The sequence below is a fragment of the Acanthaster planci genome, linkage group LG07 (assembly GCF_054643075.1).
Source record: "Acanthaster planci isolate LZ-2023a linkage group LG07, COTS_SCS, whole genome shotgun sequence".
Lineage (NCBI taxonomy): Eukaryota > Metazoa > Echinodermata > Asteroidea > Valvatida > Acanthasteridae > Acanthaster > Acanthaster planci.
This window is the reverse complement of record NC_141783.1, coordinates 12,688,243-12,708,321: the sequence shown is the minus strand read 5'-3', so window position 1 is coordinate 12,708,321 and position 20,079 is coordinate 12,688,243. Positions and strand designations below refer to the sequence as shown.

The 20,079-nt window shown below is 39.1% G+C and overlaps 2 protein-coding genes across 2 annotated transcripts in view; one reads left to right on the top strand and one right to left on the bottom strand.

Annotated features, from left to right (window-relative positions):
- The window catches only part of LOC110981791 (uncharacterized), a 169,160-nt gene that overhangs the window by 74,508 nt on the left and 74,573 nt on the right, over nt 1–20,079 (top strand). The window lies entirely within an intron of this gene.
- LOC110981788 (uncharacterized) lies at nt 10,685–15,903 on the bottom strand. Its single transcript, XM_022239685.2, has 4 exons — nt 15,660–15,903; nt 14,722–14,806; nt 12,188–12,274; nt 10,685–10,843 (listed from the first exon to the last, which is right to left on the bottom strand). The coding sequence occupies exons 1-4, from the start codon at nt 15,839–15,841 to the stop codon at nt 10,685–10,687; spliced, it is 513 nt and encodes a 170-aa protein (XP_022095377.2). The 5' UTR covers nt 15,842–15,903.

Below are 20,079 nucleotides of genomic sequence, written 5' to 3'. Positions count from 1 at the left end.
AATGACAAATGGAGATATATTCGGTTGAGTACCAAAAAGTATTAAAACACATTGAATATAGACTGGAACATCTGTGGTGACACCATGCAATCAATCTCTTTTGTGATCAAGTGTGGTTCTCATGAGAACCAGGGGGCTTGACATTTTGAACAGCTTGCTCTGTTAGTCTTCAGGAGAATACAGGATTCTGGCTGGAAAGGGGTTTATATAAACTGGTCGAGGATTCTGTGCAAAGGATTAGCTCATTGAGGGGTGTTGTACTGGATGCGAAGCTTGTGTGTTGAGGCACGAGGTAGTTGGTGCTCACTCGAGTGTATCAGTGTGGTGGAGGCTGTCAGAGAGCGAACTGACAAGATGTCAGGGCACAGATGACCTAAGGGCAGACTAGGTTGGGGACTGGAGAAGGTTGGGGGTACTGTCCTCAGGTATAGAAGACCCATCGGACTGTCTTGAAAGTATGAGGCACCAGACTTATGGAGAAACTTGTCACTTGGAGAAACCAATGTCTTGAGGTGGTGTTGTTCTTGTAGATTTTGATGGCTTCTTGGATTCGGCAGGGGAACCAGTGGATGACGCTGGGGATGAGTTCCGTCTGGTCCCAGTTGATCTTGTGGTCTGTGGTGTGGGAGTGCTTGACGATGGTCGACTTGCCGTAGTCTCCCCATCTGACATGGGCTTTGTACCCTCAGAGCCTGGTGGGAAGGTCTCTGCCAGTCTTGCCAGTGTTCAGCTGGATGAAGAGACACAGATCTTGAACTTGGTCTGCTCTTATGTCTGTGTGGACCTTGAGTGTTGGGTCACATTGAAGTTTCTTGCCGGAGATGTTGCAGGCCTCCTTGCTGGTAAATAATGAGACAATATTGTAGCTCGTCATTATATCGCCAGGCTGGAGGATGAGATCTTGAATAAAGTTAGCCAGTTGGTTGCAGGTCTTGATGTGGTGTTTGGTATTGCCTACCAGTGGGTGCACAAAAATCTTGGTGAGGTACTTGGCTGAGTTGAAGGTGGGAACTCCCTTGGAGGCCACCATAGTGTGGAGACGGATATCTGGGTTGTGAATCTTTGCTGACTTGTAGTCTCCTCATCTGCTATGGGCTTTGTACCCTTTGAGCCTTTTGGGAAGGTCCCTGCCAAGTCTCACCAGTGTACAGCTTGATGAGGAGACACAGGTGTTGAACTTGATTAGGTGTTTTGTCTGTAAGGTCCTTAAGTGTTGGGTCACGTTGAAGTCGCTCGCTGGCAATGTTGCAGGCATCCTTGCTGGTAAATAATGAGATGACATCAAAGCTCACCATTATGTCATCAGGCTGTAGGATGACATCTTGAATAAAGTCAGTAAATTGGTCAGATTTCTTGACAGGGAGTGCAAAATCTTGGTGAGTTACTTGGCTGTGGTGGGACCTCCCTGGGAGGCCACTATATGCTGGAGAGTGACATCTGACTTGTGAATCTTCGGCTGTCCAAACAATCAAGGGCACTGAGAGCTGGAGGGGCAAAGTTGATGATACACGGCTGGTGAGATGTTGCTGGATCATGTGAGGTCGAGTTTTCTTTGGAGCCACTTCTTGATGATGTTTTTTTCCATCACCCAAAAATTGGGCTGCAGTCAACCAAACCCTGATACACAGAGTTTGCAATATCTGCCATGAGGAACCCCTCAACCAAGAACTCCACTTCATCACTATCACCCTACGATGCAACGGGTTACAAGGCAAGACCAGTCTAGACCCAAGATCCCAGACATACCCCTGTGCGGAGGGTCTCTTACACCCAAGGTCATCTTGTTTAGGCCACTAATTCATTCAATGCATGCTCCACAAACAAAATATATGCATCTTTCATACAGCCCCCCTCAAGATCTACTTTGTGCTTCATTCTCACAAGGACCGGGCAAAGCCCTAGTACAAACCAAGAGTCTACAGAATCTGGTGCCCCATACTTTCAAAATGGCCATTGTGAGCAATTTTCAAGTACTCCTATGCTACAGACCACAAGATCAACAGGGACCAGACAGAACTCATCTCCAGCATCATCCACTGGTTCCCCTGCTGAGTCTGAGAAGCCATCAAAATCTACGAGTACAACACTACCTCAAGACATTGGTTTCTCCAAGTGACAAGTTTCTCCATAAGTCTGGTGCCTCATGCTTTCAAGACAGTCCGATGGGTCTTCTATACCTGAGGACAGTACCCCCAACCTTCTCCAGTCCCCAACCTAGTCTGCCCTTAGGTCATCTGTGCCCTGACATCTTGTCTGTTCGCTCTCTGACAGCCTCCACCATACTGACACACTCGAGTGAGCACCAACTACCTCGTGCCTCAACACACAAGCTTCGCATCCAATACAACACCCCTCAATGAGCTAATCCTTTGCACAGAATCCTCGACCAGTTTATATAAACCCCTTTCCAGCCAGAATCCTGTATTCTCCTGAAGACTAACAGAGCAAGCTGTTCAAAATGTCGAGCCTCTTGGTTCTCATGAGAACCACACTTGATCACAAAAGAGATTGATCGCATGGTGTCACCACAGATGTTCCAGTCTATATTCAATGTGTTTTAATACGTTCTGGTACTCAACCGAATACATCTCCATTTGTCATTTAACTCCATCCTAAACATTTATACTCCTCAATTTTGGTATTGTGCAAGTTGCAGCAATCGGCTTGAACAGAATAAAGAAACAGTGTTACATGTAGATGTGTATAAACCATTGAGAAACAAATTGGAAAAGCATTCCTGGACAGAACAATCTTTAGCAAACTCTGATTTTCACCAACAATGAAGCTTAAATGGTCTCCAGCAGCCGTGGCACCCTTTTCCTGATCTGACATAAGACCCCCACATCTCTTGCTTCGATGCACCCATATACAGTCGAACTTGCTTAATACAAGCTCGAAGGAACTCTCAAAAAAACTTGTCTTCTGGTAAACCTTGTGTTATATGTTTTGACACTTATCCCATTCATAGAGCGCACGTTATGTCTAACACTGGCTGCTCAGAGGCTCGGAGACCATGGCCAGCAAACTTCAGTGTTCAGCGAACTTCAGTGTTCAAATGTAACGAAAAGGTTAAAAACAAATTTATTTCTACAATTGGAGAATGCACTTTAATGAGGTTTTCATTGGATCATCAAGACCGGCCATGCAAGTTGCTGTGGATGTTGCACTGATAACAGGTGATTGAGATGATGCTGAATTGCTGATAAAATATCATATACGGCTTTCCAGGTAGTGGTGATTTGCTATGCGATTGTTACCATCTGGTGAAAGAAGAGTTGTATTGAGTCACCGTACTTGGAGCTCTTGAATTCACCAATATGGAGGGCAACTGGCTGGCAGCATGCTGTGGGAAATGGAGTTTTGGTTTGTTGGGGTTGAAGATCAGCTTAAAGAAAATAAAAATACAAATAAATCTGTTATAGTAATTTAGTATAATATAAATCATTTAATACAATGAATTGACTTCTAAGTTCATTAACACATTGTTCTTTAACTTGCTGAAGTAACAATTCGCCCTTGACTGTTAAATCTCACCGCTAGACCAGTACTGATATCTTGAATAAACGTTGAGTTATTTTTGTTCTGTTTAGTTTCAAACAGAGGGAAAGGACAAACAAATTTTAAAATGCCAGTAATTTCAGATCTTGAGTTGTAGTCATCTGGAAAATATAACACCAAATAGGAAGCCGACCTCCAAGCAGGACAAATTAGTGTACCCTCTGCTTAACTAATTAATTGCTGTATGACCATGATGACTTTTGGAATCAAGAGGTTCTTTCCTTGGTCAGACCAGAACTGGCCATTGTTAGTGGAGTTCATCATTCACATTACCTGTGTAACCTCTGCAGCTGAAGCCATTTTTTGTTGCATTGAAAAACATGAACATGAACAGAACGGCATGAACAGAATAAAGAAACAGGTGAGTGTTACATGTAGATGTGTATAAACCATTGAGAAACAAATTGGAAAAGCATTCCTGGACAGAACAATCTTTAGCAAACTCTGATTTTCACCAACAATGAAGCTTAAATGGTCTCCAGCAGCCGTGGCACCCTTTTCCTGATCTTAAATTATGTCGTCATCATCATTGATTGCATCCTCTAGAAGTTTTCTTCCAGTCGTACACATCCCAGATGTGCTGCTATTGCTCTAGGATCTGACATAAGACCCCCACATCTCTTGCTTCGATGCACCCATATACAGTCGAACTTGCTTAATACAAGCTCGAAGGAACTCTCAAAAAAACTTGTCTTCTGGTAAACCTTGTGTTATATGTTTTGACACTTATCCCATTCATAGAGCGCAAGTTATGTCTAACACTGGCTGCTCAGAGGCTCGGAGACCATGGCCAGCAAACTTCAGTGTTCAGCGAACTTCAGTGTTCAAATGTAACGAAAAGGTTAAAAACAAATTTATTTCTACAATTGGAGAATGCACTTTAATGAGGTTTTCATTGGATCATCAAGACCGGCCATGCAAGTTGCTGTGGATGTTGCACTGATAACAGGTGATTGAGATGATGCTGAATTGCTGATAAAATATCATATACGGCTTTCCAGGTAGTGGTGATTTGCTATGCGATTGTTACCATCTGGTGAAAGAAGAGTTGTATTGAGTCACCGTACTTGGAGCTCTTGAATTCACCAATATGGAGGGCAACTGGCTGGCAGCATGCTGTGGGAAATGGAGTTTTGGTTTGTTGGGGTTGAAGATCAGCTTAAAGAAAATAAAAATACAAATAAATCTGTTATAGTAATTTAGTATAATATAAATCATTTAATACAATGAATTGACTTCTAAGTTCATTAACACATTGTTCTTTAACTTGCTGAAGTAACAATTCGCCCTTGACTGTTAAATCTCACCGCTAGACCAGTACTGATATCTTGAATAAACGTTGAGTTATTTTTGTTCTGTTTAGTTTCAAACAGAGGGAAAGGACAAACAAATTTTAAAATGCCAGTAATTTCAGATCTTGAGTTGTAGTCATCTGGAAAATATAACACCAAATAGGAAGCCGACCTCCAAGCAGGACAAATCAGTTTACCCTCTGCTTAACTAATTAATTGCTGTATGACCATGATGACTTTTGGAATCAAGAGGTTCTTTCCTTGGTCAGACCAGAACTGGCCATTGTTAGTGGAGTTCATCATTGACATTACCTGTGTAACCTCTGCAGCTGAAGCCATTTTTTGTTGCATTGAAAAACATCATAATTGAACCATGGTTTCTTTCAGATTGCTTGTGACTGTAGAGACTAACATAATAATCCATCAGACGCCTCATTTCCATCACACGAGTTCACTGGCATTCCAGTGTTCGACCCTGGTCAATATGCAAAACTAAGGTAAAGAAGTAAACATGTGTTTCGTGACAACTGGCGGGGGGCATGCAAAGTTATTGTGTCATGGGTTTTCAGTGCTCTATGTACATCATTTTGTACGAGCTTTCAAACACTGTTTTGGCCATGAACTCATTAAAATGTCACTCCAACACAAATGTATAATTGTCTTAAGAGGCTTTGACTTGGATACAGTCTTTGACAAGACCTATCCACTAGTTACAAATCTGTAGGAAAAAAAAGAGTGGATGGAGTACACTGTAGACCATCAAAATATTTTTTTAATACAAAAAAAAATTCCCCCAATCTAAAAGAGACATGACCCACCTACCCAACCTAATTTCTTTTTCAATGTAATGGGGGCACAACTGCTAGTTTGTTTGGCCTTATGTCTAGTACAAAGCAGTTGGCTTCAATTGATTTCCAGAAATCATGATATTGCAAATGACCATATACTTGAATTTTACAACCTGTGGAACACTTCCTCGTATTCAAAGAAATAGTTTTTTCAAATAAGTCAACTTAACTTTTTTCCATGTGCTGGACTTGGTTGATGTGCCATCCTTGCTAGGCAGAGGAGCTCAAAGAGGAATTGACCTGTTCTTGGCTTCTGATGTTCAGGCAGGTTCAGGCGAAGCAGTCGTCTCTACTGGTTTGAAGTCTTTGGCCTCCAAAAACTGGTATCGTGTCGGACGAGGTACAGAAAGAGTAGCTGGAGCAGCAGTTTGATAATCACGAGCCTTGAATCTCTTGGCTCCAGATTTTTTGATGGACAGAGCTTGGAGTTTTCTGGCTGCCGTCTCCTACCCTTTTGATCATCTTGCCATCAGAGTCAGTTGCGAACTCATTACTCTCGTATTCCTTGACTTTCGCCCAACCTAATGGGCTGGTGTATCTGCCACTCTGATTAGTTTCTGATGATGTTCAAGGAGCGATTTTTATACTAGTCAGCTCCTGTTGAAGTTTATAGGACTGGTTTTGCACTCAGCTTCATCGACGTGATCAAATTTCAACTGCTTGAATATATATTGTTTTTTACTTACTTATGACCCCCTTTTTTCAGGTTAATTTGGTGCTGGAGGCCAACTTGAGATTTGAGATGCTTTGGCTATTTCATCTTCTACAAACGTTTGTAGTACGGTAGCTTTTGTTGTTGTCATGTGCTGTCATTGCTGGTAGCAAACATGAAGTGGTGCATATCCATTGGCAGCACATGCTACATATTGCACCCAATTCAAGATTCTCACCCTAACCACTAAAATAAAGACTCATTAGTATTACAGTGATAAATTCGATATATTCTGATATGTTCAGGTATTCCACCGAGTACTTCTGCATTGCTTTGCTCAGTACAATTCTTTGTCCTTTTTGAAGAAAAGAATTAATGGAGTGTTTTTCTTTAAACATTTTTATTCTAAAAACTTAAACAGTCAATAATATCTATAATGATAATGGTTCACTCTTATCAATAATAACAAAAAATGGTTACCTTTGTAATTTTTTGTTTTCGCAAATTGCATTTTACGTGAGATTTAACTTTGGAATATATAACATTAAGCCAATATAAATAAACTGTGTAATTACCATTAAAACTACATCATAATCATAATGGCTTAGCTTCATGAAGAACGAAGCACAAAGATTTAAGACAGGTTGTTCACATCTGTTGCACCTTTGCCTGGTGGCTGATGAGGCCAATATGTGGCAAACAAGCTTGACCATTCACACCTGGGGCTCATCATTATGGCCTAAGCAAGCTGGAATTTTGCAGTGAGGTCTTTGGGTCATATATTTTACATCAGACTGTTCTTGTCCTAGCCTCTGGCTCCAGGCATGAGAACTAAAAAGATGGAATTCTATTTGACCCATAGTTGGGGCTCAAACAGGTGCTACCGCTCCGAGCCAGGGCGGACCTGGGAACAATGGCAATTAAGGGGTGGTTCCACACTCCCCAAAACTTCAGAACTCCCGCTCCAAAGCCTTGCCACCAGATGCAGTTTAATGTCATACCCAGGACAACTGAGTTCACAATAAAAACTACACTATAAAATACCATAAAAACTACAGAATACAAACATTATTGGAGCTTCATGCATTTATAAGCTTAAGCCATGCATGAATTTTAAATATCTAAAAAATATTATTGTAGGTATCCAAAATACTAGGAAAGAGTAGTTACTTATTGTTTATAAAATTCTTTTCAATAAAAATTTTTTAAATACCCCTGATAACATGCATGCACAGGTACATACCATGCAACACCATTCAATACGATCATCTCCTTTTTTTAAATGAATGAATGTGAGTGAGAATTTATAGGTTAATCTGATTCCACGTTTTGACTTTTCATGCTGCAAAGTTGTGCAGCAGTGAGGACTTCAGGAGGAAGTAAATCTTGTTTTCTACACTCAATGACTTTCTGTTCTTCACAAACATGCATTTCATCACCAATGTGAAAGATTAAGCCAGAATCAATACTTCTCCCACAGAATGTTGTTTTGTCAACACGTTTGATTTTCTCATTGGTTACCTTTGGTGCTGTTTGGTCTTTTACAGGTTTAACATTGTTTTCCTCATTTTTAAACCGTATGTAACAACATCTGTCTATGGAAAGCCCATTTTCTTCTAATTGATTGTAAAGATTTTCCCGGGCTTCTTTCTGTTTTTTTTGCCTTGCTGATTTTTTCCACTTCTTTTCATCAACAAAAATTACAACTATTTCATTCTTATTTACAATAACAGGAAAATTGGAGATATCAGTCATAACAATGGCATACAGTAGGTCTAGCAAGCATGAATTATGTGTAATTGTGCTTTGGGTATTTTGATATTTACTTGTAAAATAACTTACAATCAAGTTTAAAAGAGTTCCACTCATTCCACATTTCTTTAATTTATTTGAGAGGATTTGTTGGTTTAATCCTGATTGCTTTAGATAAAAGAATACACCCACAGGGGAGATTTTGTTGCGAAGACCTTTTCGTACTTCGTTAAGAAGGTATGCCATTTTTTTTACTTTTGCAGTTTCAAACAAATATGGATTGTTGTGGTTTACTATGCTTTTGTCAAAGAAATTCTTTATTTGATTACAAACAATCCTTTCCAAAATTTCATCAGAACATCCTGACGGTATGCATTCTTCCATGGCCTTCCCCTGCTTAGAAACTATGTCTAAGGAACTTAAGATGGAATAATCATGTAAACCAAAATGGGCATTTTCTTTGATAATTGATAATTGATCAGGTTGATTGGTGGATTGATATGGGCTGTTAGAGACAGATATTATTTCACGTGGAATGACATCTTCAGAGGTGCATACACAAGGTTTGCCAGATTTGAAGTTCTTTTGCATTTGATTGGTAATTGTCCATACTTTGTCATAATGACACAATTCATTTATGTAAAAATCACTTTTAGTCTTGCTTATCCATCTTTCAAGATTATTTCGACTCTGGATGTATTTTTCTTTATCTTCTTGGTTACTACTTTCCAAAAAGTTCAAATATAATTCCTCCTTTTCTCTATTCTTTTTTTCGATACTTTTTGTGATCCACGAGTCCTTTCCAAATGGGAGGTCATTCTCAACCATAATTTGTTTTTTATGTGCGGAGGCATTGCTCAGATCTGTTTTCTCTGGTTCGTTTTCACATATTTGTGTGTCAAGCTTCAATTTTTCATCATGATCAGAAGATACGTCAAAAGTGGACACCTGGAATATTGGAAGATGATCTGAAACATCACTGACAAGAACTCCACTGGTTGTGTCCACTGGCACTTTTGCATGGGCCACATTTGTAATTATATTGTCAATCAAAGTTTTCGATGTTTCTGTGATACGAGTTGGTCTTTCGATCAGTGTTGCGTGATCGTGTTTACGTAGAGTTTCCTTAAACATTTGTTGAATGGTTTTTTCCTCGGAGAGATTGATATTGAAATCCCCCATTATAAAAGATACTTTGTTGTCTTGGTTTATCTGAGTAAGAGTTTTGTCTAAAGACTCTACAAATTTATAGCAATTGACAGAGGGTGGTTTGTAAATTACACCAATTATAATGTTCATTTCTGTTATTTCAATAAAAATCGAATTACATGGTGTCTCACTCTTTTCAACTTGCACTGTAAGATCTCTTCTTTCTTTGAAATGGATGTCATTACGCACATAAAGCCCAACCCCTCCACCTGGTTTTGTTTCTCTGTTATCTCCAATGAAAGTATAGCCACAAAGATGCATCGGCGGATCACAATTTTTAAGAAATGTCTCGGAAAGTCCTATTACTGTCCACGGATAAGCAAGCAGTAGTAGATAGTCATTAATTTTAAAAAAGTATTTGTTTAGATCGTTGGCACTAATAAACAGTGAACTAAATCCAATGTCCGTATATCTTTTCAAATATTTTTTTCTGAACTCATCAGTTAAAAGTATATTTTCAGTCAAAGTTTCTGACGTTTCTGTGATATGAGTTGAACTTTTCATCAGCATTGTGTGACCATGTTTAAACACAGGTCCCTTCAACGTTTTAGGAACTCTCTGCAACGGATTGATGTTGAAATCCTCCCGATGTTGTAATACCTAATGCAGGAGATAAAAAATTTACAAATGGAGAAGGAGAAGTTAAAAAAGAAAGAAAGACACCTTGTTTCAAATTTTATTTGGAACACTTTCATGGTTTCATTAGTTAATGTGAAAAATGTCCTTAATTTGATTGCATTCAGTGTAGGCTGAGAGAGTATTTCGGTATTACCAAAGTGAGAGAATATTTATCACAAATACTGTCGTTGAAAAAAAGAATGCTATCCTGTCCAAGGCTGGTGGGGAGGTTCCGGGTGCCCTTGGACCGGACATCTAGTTATATCACTGCAGAGGTCTTTGCCAGAGTGGTGGCTCTGTGCAACTTTGGCCGAGTTCGGGTGGCTTGTTCTCCTATGTTCACAAACAGCTTGATTTGTTGTTCTTGGGTCAGCCGCTCAAACGCGGGGAACATACAACTGGTTGTTGCTGGTAGTTAGTCACAAGCAACATGCAATATGGCGTCCATGTACGTTATTTGAGAGTTAACGTTTGGATAACTGGGCTGAATTCTTTTCTGTTTAAACAGGAACATTCATTTCTGTTTTATGGAGAATAATTAGTGTTACTTTTGCAAAATTTCCTATTGTCTCTGGCTTTGTAAGCCATCACTCTACTTTTTGCCATGTTTGCAGCTGTTCAAATATCAAAATCTCACAAGTTTTCTTGTGTGTTCTTGTAAAACCCTGATGAGGAGGTGGTGTGTGATCCTGTTCCGAGAACAGTGTTCTTGAGTTGTGTTCCCGCCGTTCGAGCGCGAGAATAAGAAACCCGTGTCAAGAACAGGCCACCCAAACTGTCAATATCATGTGGTTGGAGAGTACTTGGTATTCAGTAAATAACAAAATTGAAGAATTCAAATTTACATGTTCTGTCATGTTGTGTTTAATCTCAGGAGATCTCAGGTTGTGTGATGTTGCACATTCTGTGACTCCCTGTTTGAAACAAAATGAGAAATAATCAATAATAATTTATTCATTCATTATAAAGCACAAATTTCACAGATATGCTCAAATGCACTGTACAATGAAGACATTAAGTGTGGAAAAATGAATACATTTAAACATGGTTGAGCCGATGGCATACAAGGGTGCCTCGGGCAGCCGCAAACGACCCACATTCACCAACATCAGTAAAGAGGAGACCGTGTAAAAATCAAAATAAAAGCATGACGGGGGGTTAACTGTATAGTTTTACCAACATCACCCTAACGTAGGACGGTAAACCCCTCCCCACCTTTTTTTTAGATACTTGGGGCGCGTTGACATTTTTCTTTTATTACCTCAAACAGACTTCACATGAAATTTCTCCGTTACAGGTTGAGAATGATGTGTTGAATTGTGCATTATAAACTGCTGGCAGACTGTATGTTTTTGGTACATGGGATTATTGAACTAGAGTTCTTTGTAGGTAGGAATGCCTTTTTTCGATTACCGTGTACGTAAGGGCTATGCCGAATATCCAAATATTCAATGGATTATTGAATATTCAAATAAAATATTCCAATGAAGTATAAAATAAAAAATATTCATACTTCTTGAATTCAAGTATTCAAATGCAAAATTCATAAAAAGGTTAAAATTTCTTTGGTTTTAAATGAGAAAAATTGTACTGTGGAGGTTTGTTTCAAACAGATTCAAATGAAAAAATGACAAAAATCTTACAATGATTCAAAAGTAAAATGCTGATACAATAAATGATAGAGAACTCTTAGAGTTAAATAAGGCAATACCGATGCCACATGTGTTGACAGACTTAACTTTTTAGTATTCATTACATATTCAATGGTGATGAAATCCTTGCCAATATTTGCCTAAATACTGTGTGGAGAGATCTTCCTGGTGGTGTGCCACTATGTTGACACAAATTGTTAATGTAAATTTTGGTTATTAAAATACTGTTTAGTTCAGTTTACGACAGTGAGCAAAGCTTTTTTGAATTTTCAACGAGCAAATCTTGGGTTCCACCCCCATGAATGCAGTTGTGGCGTAAATGGTGATTGCAGAAGTGCCCTGGAAGAGGAAGAGAACACTTCCTCATGGGGAATAACCAAAAAGAAATTTAGAAATAAGAGATTGAAAGTTGCTTGGATACACATTCCTATTTAACCTCTTCAAGTGTCACAAACAAGGCCAATGGGGAAGTCACTTGGTCATATTTGTTTATTCTTAGAATGAAAAATTTAATTCTGGCATTCCTCCGGTTTTCTGATTTCACATTCTCTGTAGGCAGTTAAATGTCTGATTTTAGAATGGTAGGATTAAAATGTACATACATACCTGAACTGCTGGGTGACATGGTTTCTTTGCACTGCCACAAAGATCAACTGTCAGGTTACAAATGTCTTTTCTTTTCTTTTCTTTTCTCTGTGGGTAAAGTGCAGAGGAAGCAGTGAACACATAGATGTGGTATGGGTGATGTACAATGTATATAGCCTATCATGTCATGTCCAAATATCGTATATCGTAAAGGTGTAATTACCATGGGCACCATTTGAGCAAGCGATACGCCTGCGCAGTTTATGGTAATGCTTAGGCGCAGGCTCACCAGGTGCACGTGCCTGCTGCGGCGCCTGCGCCAGTGCGTTAATGTGCATTGCGCAGGCGTATCGCTTGCTCAAATGGCGCCCATGCGATTCCAATGTTTTACGTGTATTCACAGTGAAGTTCACCATCTTGCGCCGCTACGCGGCGCTATACGATCTTTGGTCATGTCTATCTTACTTGTACCTGTGGTTTATCTACATGTATGTTATACACGCAAGTGTGTAGAATGGACAGGATGGTTTGCAAAAGAGATAGTTGAGCTTGTCAGTTTGGTTTGGTGTCAACATCATTTGTGATTGATTTCCTCATTGGGCATTCAGAAGAGATGATTCAAATTGATTTGTATTTCCCAGTATTAGAAGTCAGTATCAAAACTATTTTATTCTGGTCCCTTATAGACAGAATCAATTTATAAGAAAATAAGTTTGTGTAATAAAGTGTGGTTGGAGAATACGTGGGATTCAGTAAATAAGTGAAGAATTCAAATTTACATGTTCTGTCATGTTGAATTTTTTGAATATTCAAATATCACTTCTTGAATTCGAGTATTCAAATTAAAAAATCATAAAAAGGGAGAAATTTCTTTTGTTTTAAATGAGAAAAATACACTATGAAGATTTGTTTCAAACAGATTCAAACGAAAAAGGACAAAAATCTTACGATTCGAAAGTACCTTTCGTTAAAAATTTAAAAGCACTGAATAGACATTTTCAACGGAGCAAGAAGTATTGGTCATCCCTTAAATCTTCCTAAATTGTGGCTGGAGAAGCTCCTAGACATGAAAAACTATTATTGAATATTCGATTAGTGAGTTATTCAAAGTGACTCAGCCCAACTGCACATTATGTCAAGGAAACGTTCCGAGTCTATTTTCTGACTTAAACTTTTTCCCATTGTGGCACGAACATGTACCATAACCCCAAGTCTACAACTCTCTCTCTCTGTGAACCTTTCACCTGAGTCCACACCTGTTTTCCTTTTGTGCATAAGTTTTGGCTACATGAAACACTGACAGTATTCATCAGTGCTGGTACCGGTACATGCTCTTTTCCTCATGTGTCTTGGAGTCATCAATATACGTGTGCCATTGCAGTGAAACCTATGAGACTAAAACCACCACAGGACAGTAGTAGGGAAGGGACAGTTCTGGACCACACGCCCTTTTCCGCCGTTTTTAGCAAAAACCCCTGGGTAGTACATCGACTCAAAAAATCGGGGGAATCCCCTAAAAATCTGGAATTCCAGATTTTAACAATTTTCACTGGGTACCTCATCGACCCCAAAATCTGGCTCTAAAAATACAGGGTAAATATACACCTTCTGAGCCAAAATCTCTTTCACCCAAACGCACTGGGGATTTCCACTAACCTTTTGACCCCGGCTGTAAACAACTCGTGACTTGGCAATCACTCGCAAACAAGTCTCGACTTGCCCGATCTAAACTCGTGACTGGCACTCACTCGCAAACAAAAAGGGATTTCCCCTTGCTTTTCCGGTCTGAACTCATGACCTCTACTTAAAGCATGGCTCTGTTCAAAGCAAAACACGCTATATTTACAACCGCCTTAAATAAATGACCTATATATAAAAAACATGTCAAGTCAAGTCGATAGAAAAAATGATAAAAATTTTAGAAACCTATATATAGAGACATGAGCAACCTTCTACACAGACCAATACTAAAATATTTTACTCGATTTAAGAAGGTGTTTTTAGAAGATTTTGTCAAGCGGTATAACATCCCATTACCGGCACCTAAAAATAAACATCATACACGATTAGAACTAATAAACGCTATCAAAGAGGATCAAAAACAATTTAGGTATCTCCTGCGTCAGTCATATCGGCAGCTGTTGAAAACGGTACAAAAATATAATATTCCTTTTGCAAAGAAAGACAGATATGTCAAACAGGACATTATCGATGCGATTAAAGCTTACACTAAGCCCGAGGAAATTGCGGAAGTCGACATTAGAAGCGTCAGGCGCTTTCAGGGTAATTTTCGCAATTGGGAATTGATACCCCATTTCTTTGAATATGACCTAATACACTTTTTTGATTTTTACAAAACTGTCATCGAGAAAAAAGCTTTGGAAGAACTATTTATATATAGGTTTCTAAAATACTACTCAGGACTCTGTAATAACTCTGTTATATGTAAATTTGTGTAAGCCGTAATAGTTTTCAAACTTGTGTGATCCACCCTGCATTCTTTTTGTTTAACATAATGACTTCTTCTTTAAGCATGCATATACAAGTTCATTTACCTGTGAGAATTGTCCGTCGTTCTCTTTGTCCTGATGTGAAAGGCATTTGTCCTTTGTGGAATTACCCGCCATTGGTGGGGTCAGCCTACCAGAGGAAAAAAAAACCAGTCGTGTCAGCTCTTAAAAATCGTGTCAGCACCAGAGACAAAGGCGGTTCTATAAGGTAGATTTTATTTTCCTGAACTTCAAATACAGTAGCGTGTAGAAATTAAATTTCACTCCAGTGTCAAAGTTCATGTGCTGACTTTGAAGCTTCAAAAGTGGACAACACAAATTTTTCCATGTTCTGCTAGTGAATGTTGAGGTTTTCAGAAGTGGTGGCATCCATTTTCAAAAATTTACATTTTCTGGTGGCATAAATCTGCATTTTACCATATACATGTATGTCAGTGAAGTGTTAATATGTCATGTTGACCTGGATGGTCACAACAGCAACTGGATTGATAATTTGTAGTGTTCAAATGAGTGCTTCATGTTGATTTGTCAATTCAATCAATTATTTGTATTTATTTGTGCGCAGGAATGATGAATTGTTTGCAGATGATTGTTAGCGCTTAATTAAACATCATGCATTGTTTGTTAAGTTTTGAAATGAGAGAAAAATACACAAAAGTTCGAAATACTGTGAAGATTTGCACGGTCAAGTGGGAAGTCACCATGTTAACTGTATAGCACATGATCTGGCTAACTGTCCTAATGCAGACTTAAGTCCTCACTGAGAGAGACTTAAACACCAAACTCTGGTAACTTTCCTCATCAGCCAGCTCATCAAATACTTCTGATGTAATATGCATGGCTGAAGATCAAGATTCATGAACCACTGATGAGTTACAGTACCTGGAAGCACTTCATCAAATCTTCTTTATTTAGCCCAGTATTTCAAAAACTATTTCTTAACTTACAGGTGAATTCATGAAAATTTAACAATCATTACTTACGGGCACAATTGAGCTTTGGAGGCTTCTGGTGACTTAATAGCCTCCGAAGCTGATCTCTGACAAATTGACATCTCGATAAAAAGTTGTTCTACGTGTGGTGAATAGCCAGCAACAAACTCATACGGTGTAAAGCTTTGTGTGACGCTTTGATACACAGTAAAAAAACTTGGTGGCCACAGCATTGTAGATTTCACCTTCAAAAAGCTTTGGAGGCTACTAAGTGCCGAATGACTTCCCTTTTATACCACTCGTCACTGCTCTTTTGTGAATTCAACATTGGTGATGTGTGCATTTATGCATACATAAATAGTTCATTTGCACTGTATCTGGGTAGAAGTGGCAAACTTACCTTGGAAATTTTTCATGAATAGATTTCATGTCGTGCGATAATCTGTTCTGGTTGGTCGTTGAGTTTTCACTGATGTCAGTGGGTGTGGTCTAATTTATACCAGTAGTGTACATCATGCCTAAAATATCTTTCTGTGGACATTGCATCATGCGGGGACGGGATTTCCAGTAAGGTGTTGCACAATCATCAGATGCAAAAGGATTTTAAAGAGCACCTCTAAGGAAAATATGTTTTCTGTAGTTTTATTTGTTCAAATAAACATGGAAGCAACCAAATCGAGCGCAGTGTCATTTGTCTTCAAAGCTCAACTGTAATAAGCGTAAAAGGTTATTTTTTCTGTTAATGCCAAGATGCAAATTCTGAATTTAGATTGTATCAGAGAAAACAGAGAAAATGAAGGGACCCCTGACCTGTGTTCATAATGGATAAACCCTTGTGCATGTAGCTATTATTTGTAGCCACCTGGAAATGAGGTTTAGAATGCAGTTTTGTTACATGCACTGCGGTCTCGCCGCCATGATCGTGCAAATTAGTTTACATTGTGTAATTTGTAAATGTTAGTTAATGACTTGTTGATTGGTACAGATGGGGTTGTGAATTGAAATGAGTTGCGGTTGCCACAACTCTATACACGTGACTCCTATAAAATCCGTGCCAAGTTTAAAGTTTCCTAAACTTGTTTCTTGAAGGGGGAGTCCGTCAGTTCTCTTCAAGTTCTTGAAATGAACTGTTCATTCCAGATTTATATGCAGTGTTAACTTTTCTGAATGTTTTGTTAGGATACACTGCTTTACAAATTCTTTTGATCAATGAATGTGAATAAATTTGTGTGATACACAAGCAGTTCTTTGGAATGTACCATTGGTAAAACATCTAAGGATGTAAACAGAATCATTACATCATGATAAAATTAGAAGGTGCCAATTTAAAAGCAATTAAGCTTTGTAACACTGAGTAACACAAATCTTTAACATAATGTAATGTCTGGATTTATTTCTCATGAGGGGATTTCCAGAATCCATGACCCATTGTATGTTAGAACCCCCTTTTGGGGGGGGGGTATTGGGTAACACGATTCTTTAACATAATGTCTGGATGTATTTCTCATGACAGGATTTCCAGAATCATGACCCAGTGTATTTTAGAATTTTACCTGACCTGGAGCTTTTCAGAGTCAAGATATTTTTTTGGCTATGCATGGAAGTGCTTTTGTCCACTCACAAAAGCTTGACGATGTTGCGTGAGAGAAACAGGTGGGCCTATTTATGGAATGTCAGCAGTGGTGTATTTTTTTTATATTTCCTTACCAGGAGAATTCCTGCAATCTTTGGCAGCCTTTCATGATGATCTTTGATTTTGTTTTAAGTCGCAACAACTTGAATGAAATGACTTTCAGTTTGAAGGAGATGACAATAATATTACTTTTTCAAGTATTGCCATTTTTCGTCTGGAAAACGTTAATGCTTCAGCTGGAAAAACAAAACATCTGATGATGCCATAATTATAACACATCATATTTAGCATTAGCAAACATTTTACCAAGGGCCTAAGTGTCAATTTATGGGAATAATCTTTGCTAATGTTGTGACATTACTTTTTTCCCTGATTTTGGGAGAAATATACATCTTGCCAAATGTACCACAAATAGAATATGACATGTAGTCATTTTTGTTGAGAATTCTGAATGATGTCCACTCATTAGTGACAAAGTTATGTTAAAAGAATACTCCAGGTCAACAGTTTTCCCTCACTTGACACTTTAATGCATGCACACTGTATGTACATGTACATGTATTTTACAGAGTACCTGCTGTTGTGTGAATGTACAGCGCATGTATTCCCTGGAGATCATACTTCCTGGTGCTGCTAAACCTGTGGTGATGAAAGTAACATGGTGCACTGTCTAGTGGTTTAATTGAAATAGAGATGTGGACTTAAAGCCCTGGCTTTGACTCCCTTCCACCCCCAATGTTCTCCCAACTACTCAAGGCAATCCCAAAAATCATGAGCTGTTAATTTGTTTTTTTTTTGGCCAAGTTCCCAGCTGAATAAAACCATCTTGCAAGTGACCTTCCAAAATTGTTTCTATCTCAAATTATTAATAAGCAGTGAATTGGGCAATACCTTGTGCCCTGTGTTCATTTCAGTGTTTGGCAGAGGGATAGCATGCACTGTTGTATAATAGCTTCTGTATACACCGCGTGTGCGTTACATGTGCAGACACATATACTGTGGTTAGGAGTCATTTACACACGGAAACCCATTGGAAATTTTGTGAGAACATTGTGATCCTCTCATCCAGAAAACAGCCAATTAGGAGCCGCAGAATGTTGACCAATGTCAAAGACGGTTTGGAGTGGCAACCATCTAATCAGAGATTGTTTTCTGTGTTACTTGGCAAGGCCTGGCCAGAAGCCAATTAGAAGTTGGGTTGGTTCTTTTCTCTTTCGAGGTTAAAACTTTGAGCAGAAAGGAAAAATTGCCGTGTTGTCGCTTTTGTCTCAACCTAAGAAGGAGCAACCACCTTCCCCTTCCTCCTCCGATAAACACCCCCATGGCTTAGGAATGATTTGTTACTCTTGACATGATGAAATTTTAAATAATACGTAGATGAGATAAAGTTCATTATGATGGATTATGTAATTAACTCAATGGAGTAGCTATAGTGTCTAATGGTGGCTGTAAACTATGTCTTCCCTTGAGTATTGTGACAGGGGAGAATAAACCATTCTTTCTTCTGTAATTACAAAGAAAGAAAGAATGGTGTCAGGAAACTCATTTTGCTGACTTTGCATATATGAACATAATAATTATTACGGCTTGGTGGAGTTTTGAAGTGAGGTGGCACTGTCCTAACGAATGGTTGCTTCGGCCCATCGGAAGGTCATTATCATTGAGTTGTGGTGCTCAAAGAATGGACATTGATATGTGTTGCATGCAACATAAGTGGGCTGCCCAGATTTCAGTGCCTGACGCATTAATATTGTGGCGGTTTCCCCTCCGTAGTCCGCAAACCCTTGGCTGGCCGGGCCACTCAGCCCGGTTGCGGCGCTGCTCACGCGTGATTTGGCCAGGGCCTGGATCCGTTTGGGTGGAAATATACGGCCCGTTACACCAAGGACAAGGGATGCTGATCAAAATGGCACGCCCGGCAAAGATATGTGTGATACCGTCTACTTCTAGCAGGTTTATTCACTTCCACTCACTTCCTCAATGCATGAGGTACCCTAACAAACTGATGCTAAACATTTGCAAACAGCAAGGAGGGGGCTTGAGGACCCATCGCACACCCCCTTGCCCTGCCGAGATGCACTGTCACAAAATTAAGTAATAGTACAATACCGGTTCATGTACTCACATGAATTAATTACAACGTCCCGTCAGTACCCAATCCTTATGCACAATCCAAGATGAACTAACAGTTTTGGTCACAATCGTCCACACATTAACTAAATCCCGGTGCCAAAGTTGTGTCAGTCAATCCAATCTGAACTCCTCAGCAGCTCAGCTTAGACCGACTAATTTTCCCCTTTCTGACATTATTTAATTCCCTCCCCTGTTTTCCACAGTCGTGAAAACACCATCTTCGCACAAAGATGCAAAATAATGGTCCACAATACCCATTTGAACCTTTCTTCCATTTACTAATTTTTATCACACTCCGGATATTGTCAAACTCTCCCCCTTTTTCCATCATGGCAGTCTTATTAGTTCAGTTTCCCACTTTCTACAACATGATTTACTCACTAAAAACATGTTGTCAATCCCCTGACAGTTACCCCGCTGCCATTCCTCTAGAGTTTAAAGGGTCACCAGACATTCACGTTACAATGTGATGAATAAATTCCTTCTGACTGAGGCGTGCAAACACACCAGTATTTTTGTCTGCTTATAAACTGTATTATATCCACTCATCTGAAGTACATACATGTATGTCCTTGTATGGGTCTACATACATGTACATATACATTTCCTGACCAAGTGGTTCACATCACATCCAGCTTATGTTACAGAGCACCCAGTTTCATTTGAATTGGCACAAAATGCACAGCTATTTAGATGTGTTATGAC

Bases quoted from the DNA above. Each gene is read 5' to 3' on its own strand.
- LOC110981788 (XM_022239685.2), bottom strand. From the start codon at position 15,841: ATGCTGTGGCCACCAAGTTTTTTTACTGTGTATCAAAGCGTCACACAA. The intron at 12,275-14,721 runs GTAAATGAACTT...CTTTACCCACAG, and splicing joins ACGACGGACAATTCTCACAG to AGAAAAGAAAAGAAAAGAAA. The intron at 10,844-12,187 runs GTATGTATGTAC...TGTTTCAAACAG, and splicing joins CATGTCACCCAGCAGTTCAG to GGAGTCACAGAATGTGCAAC.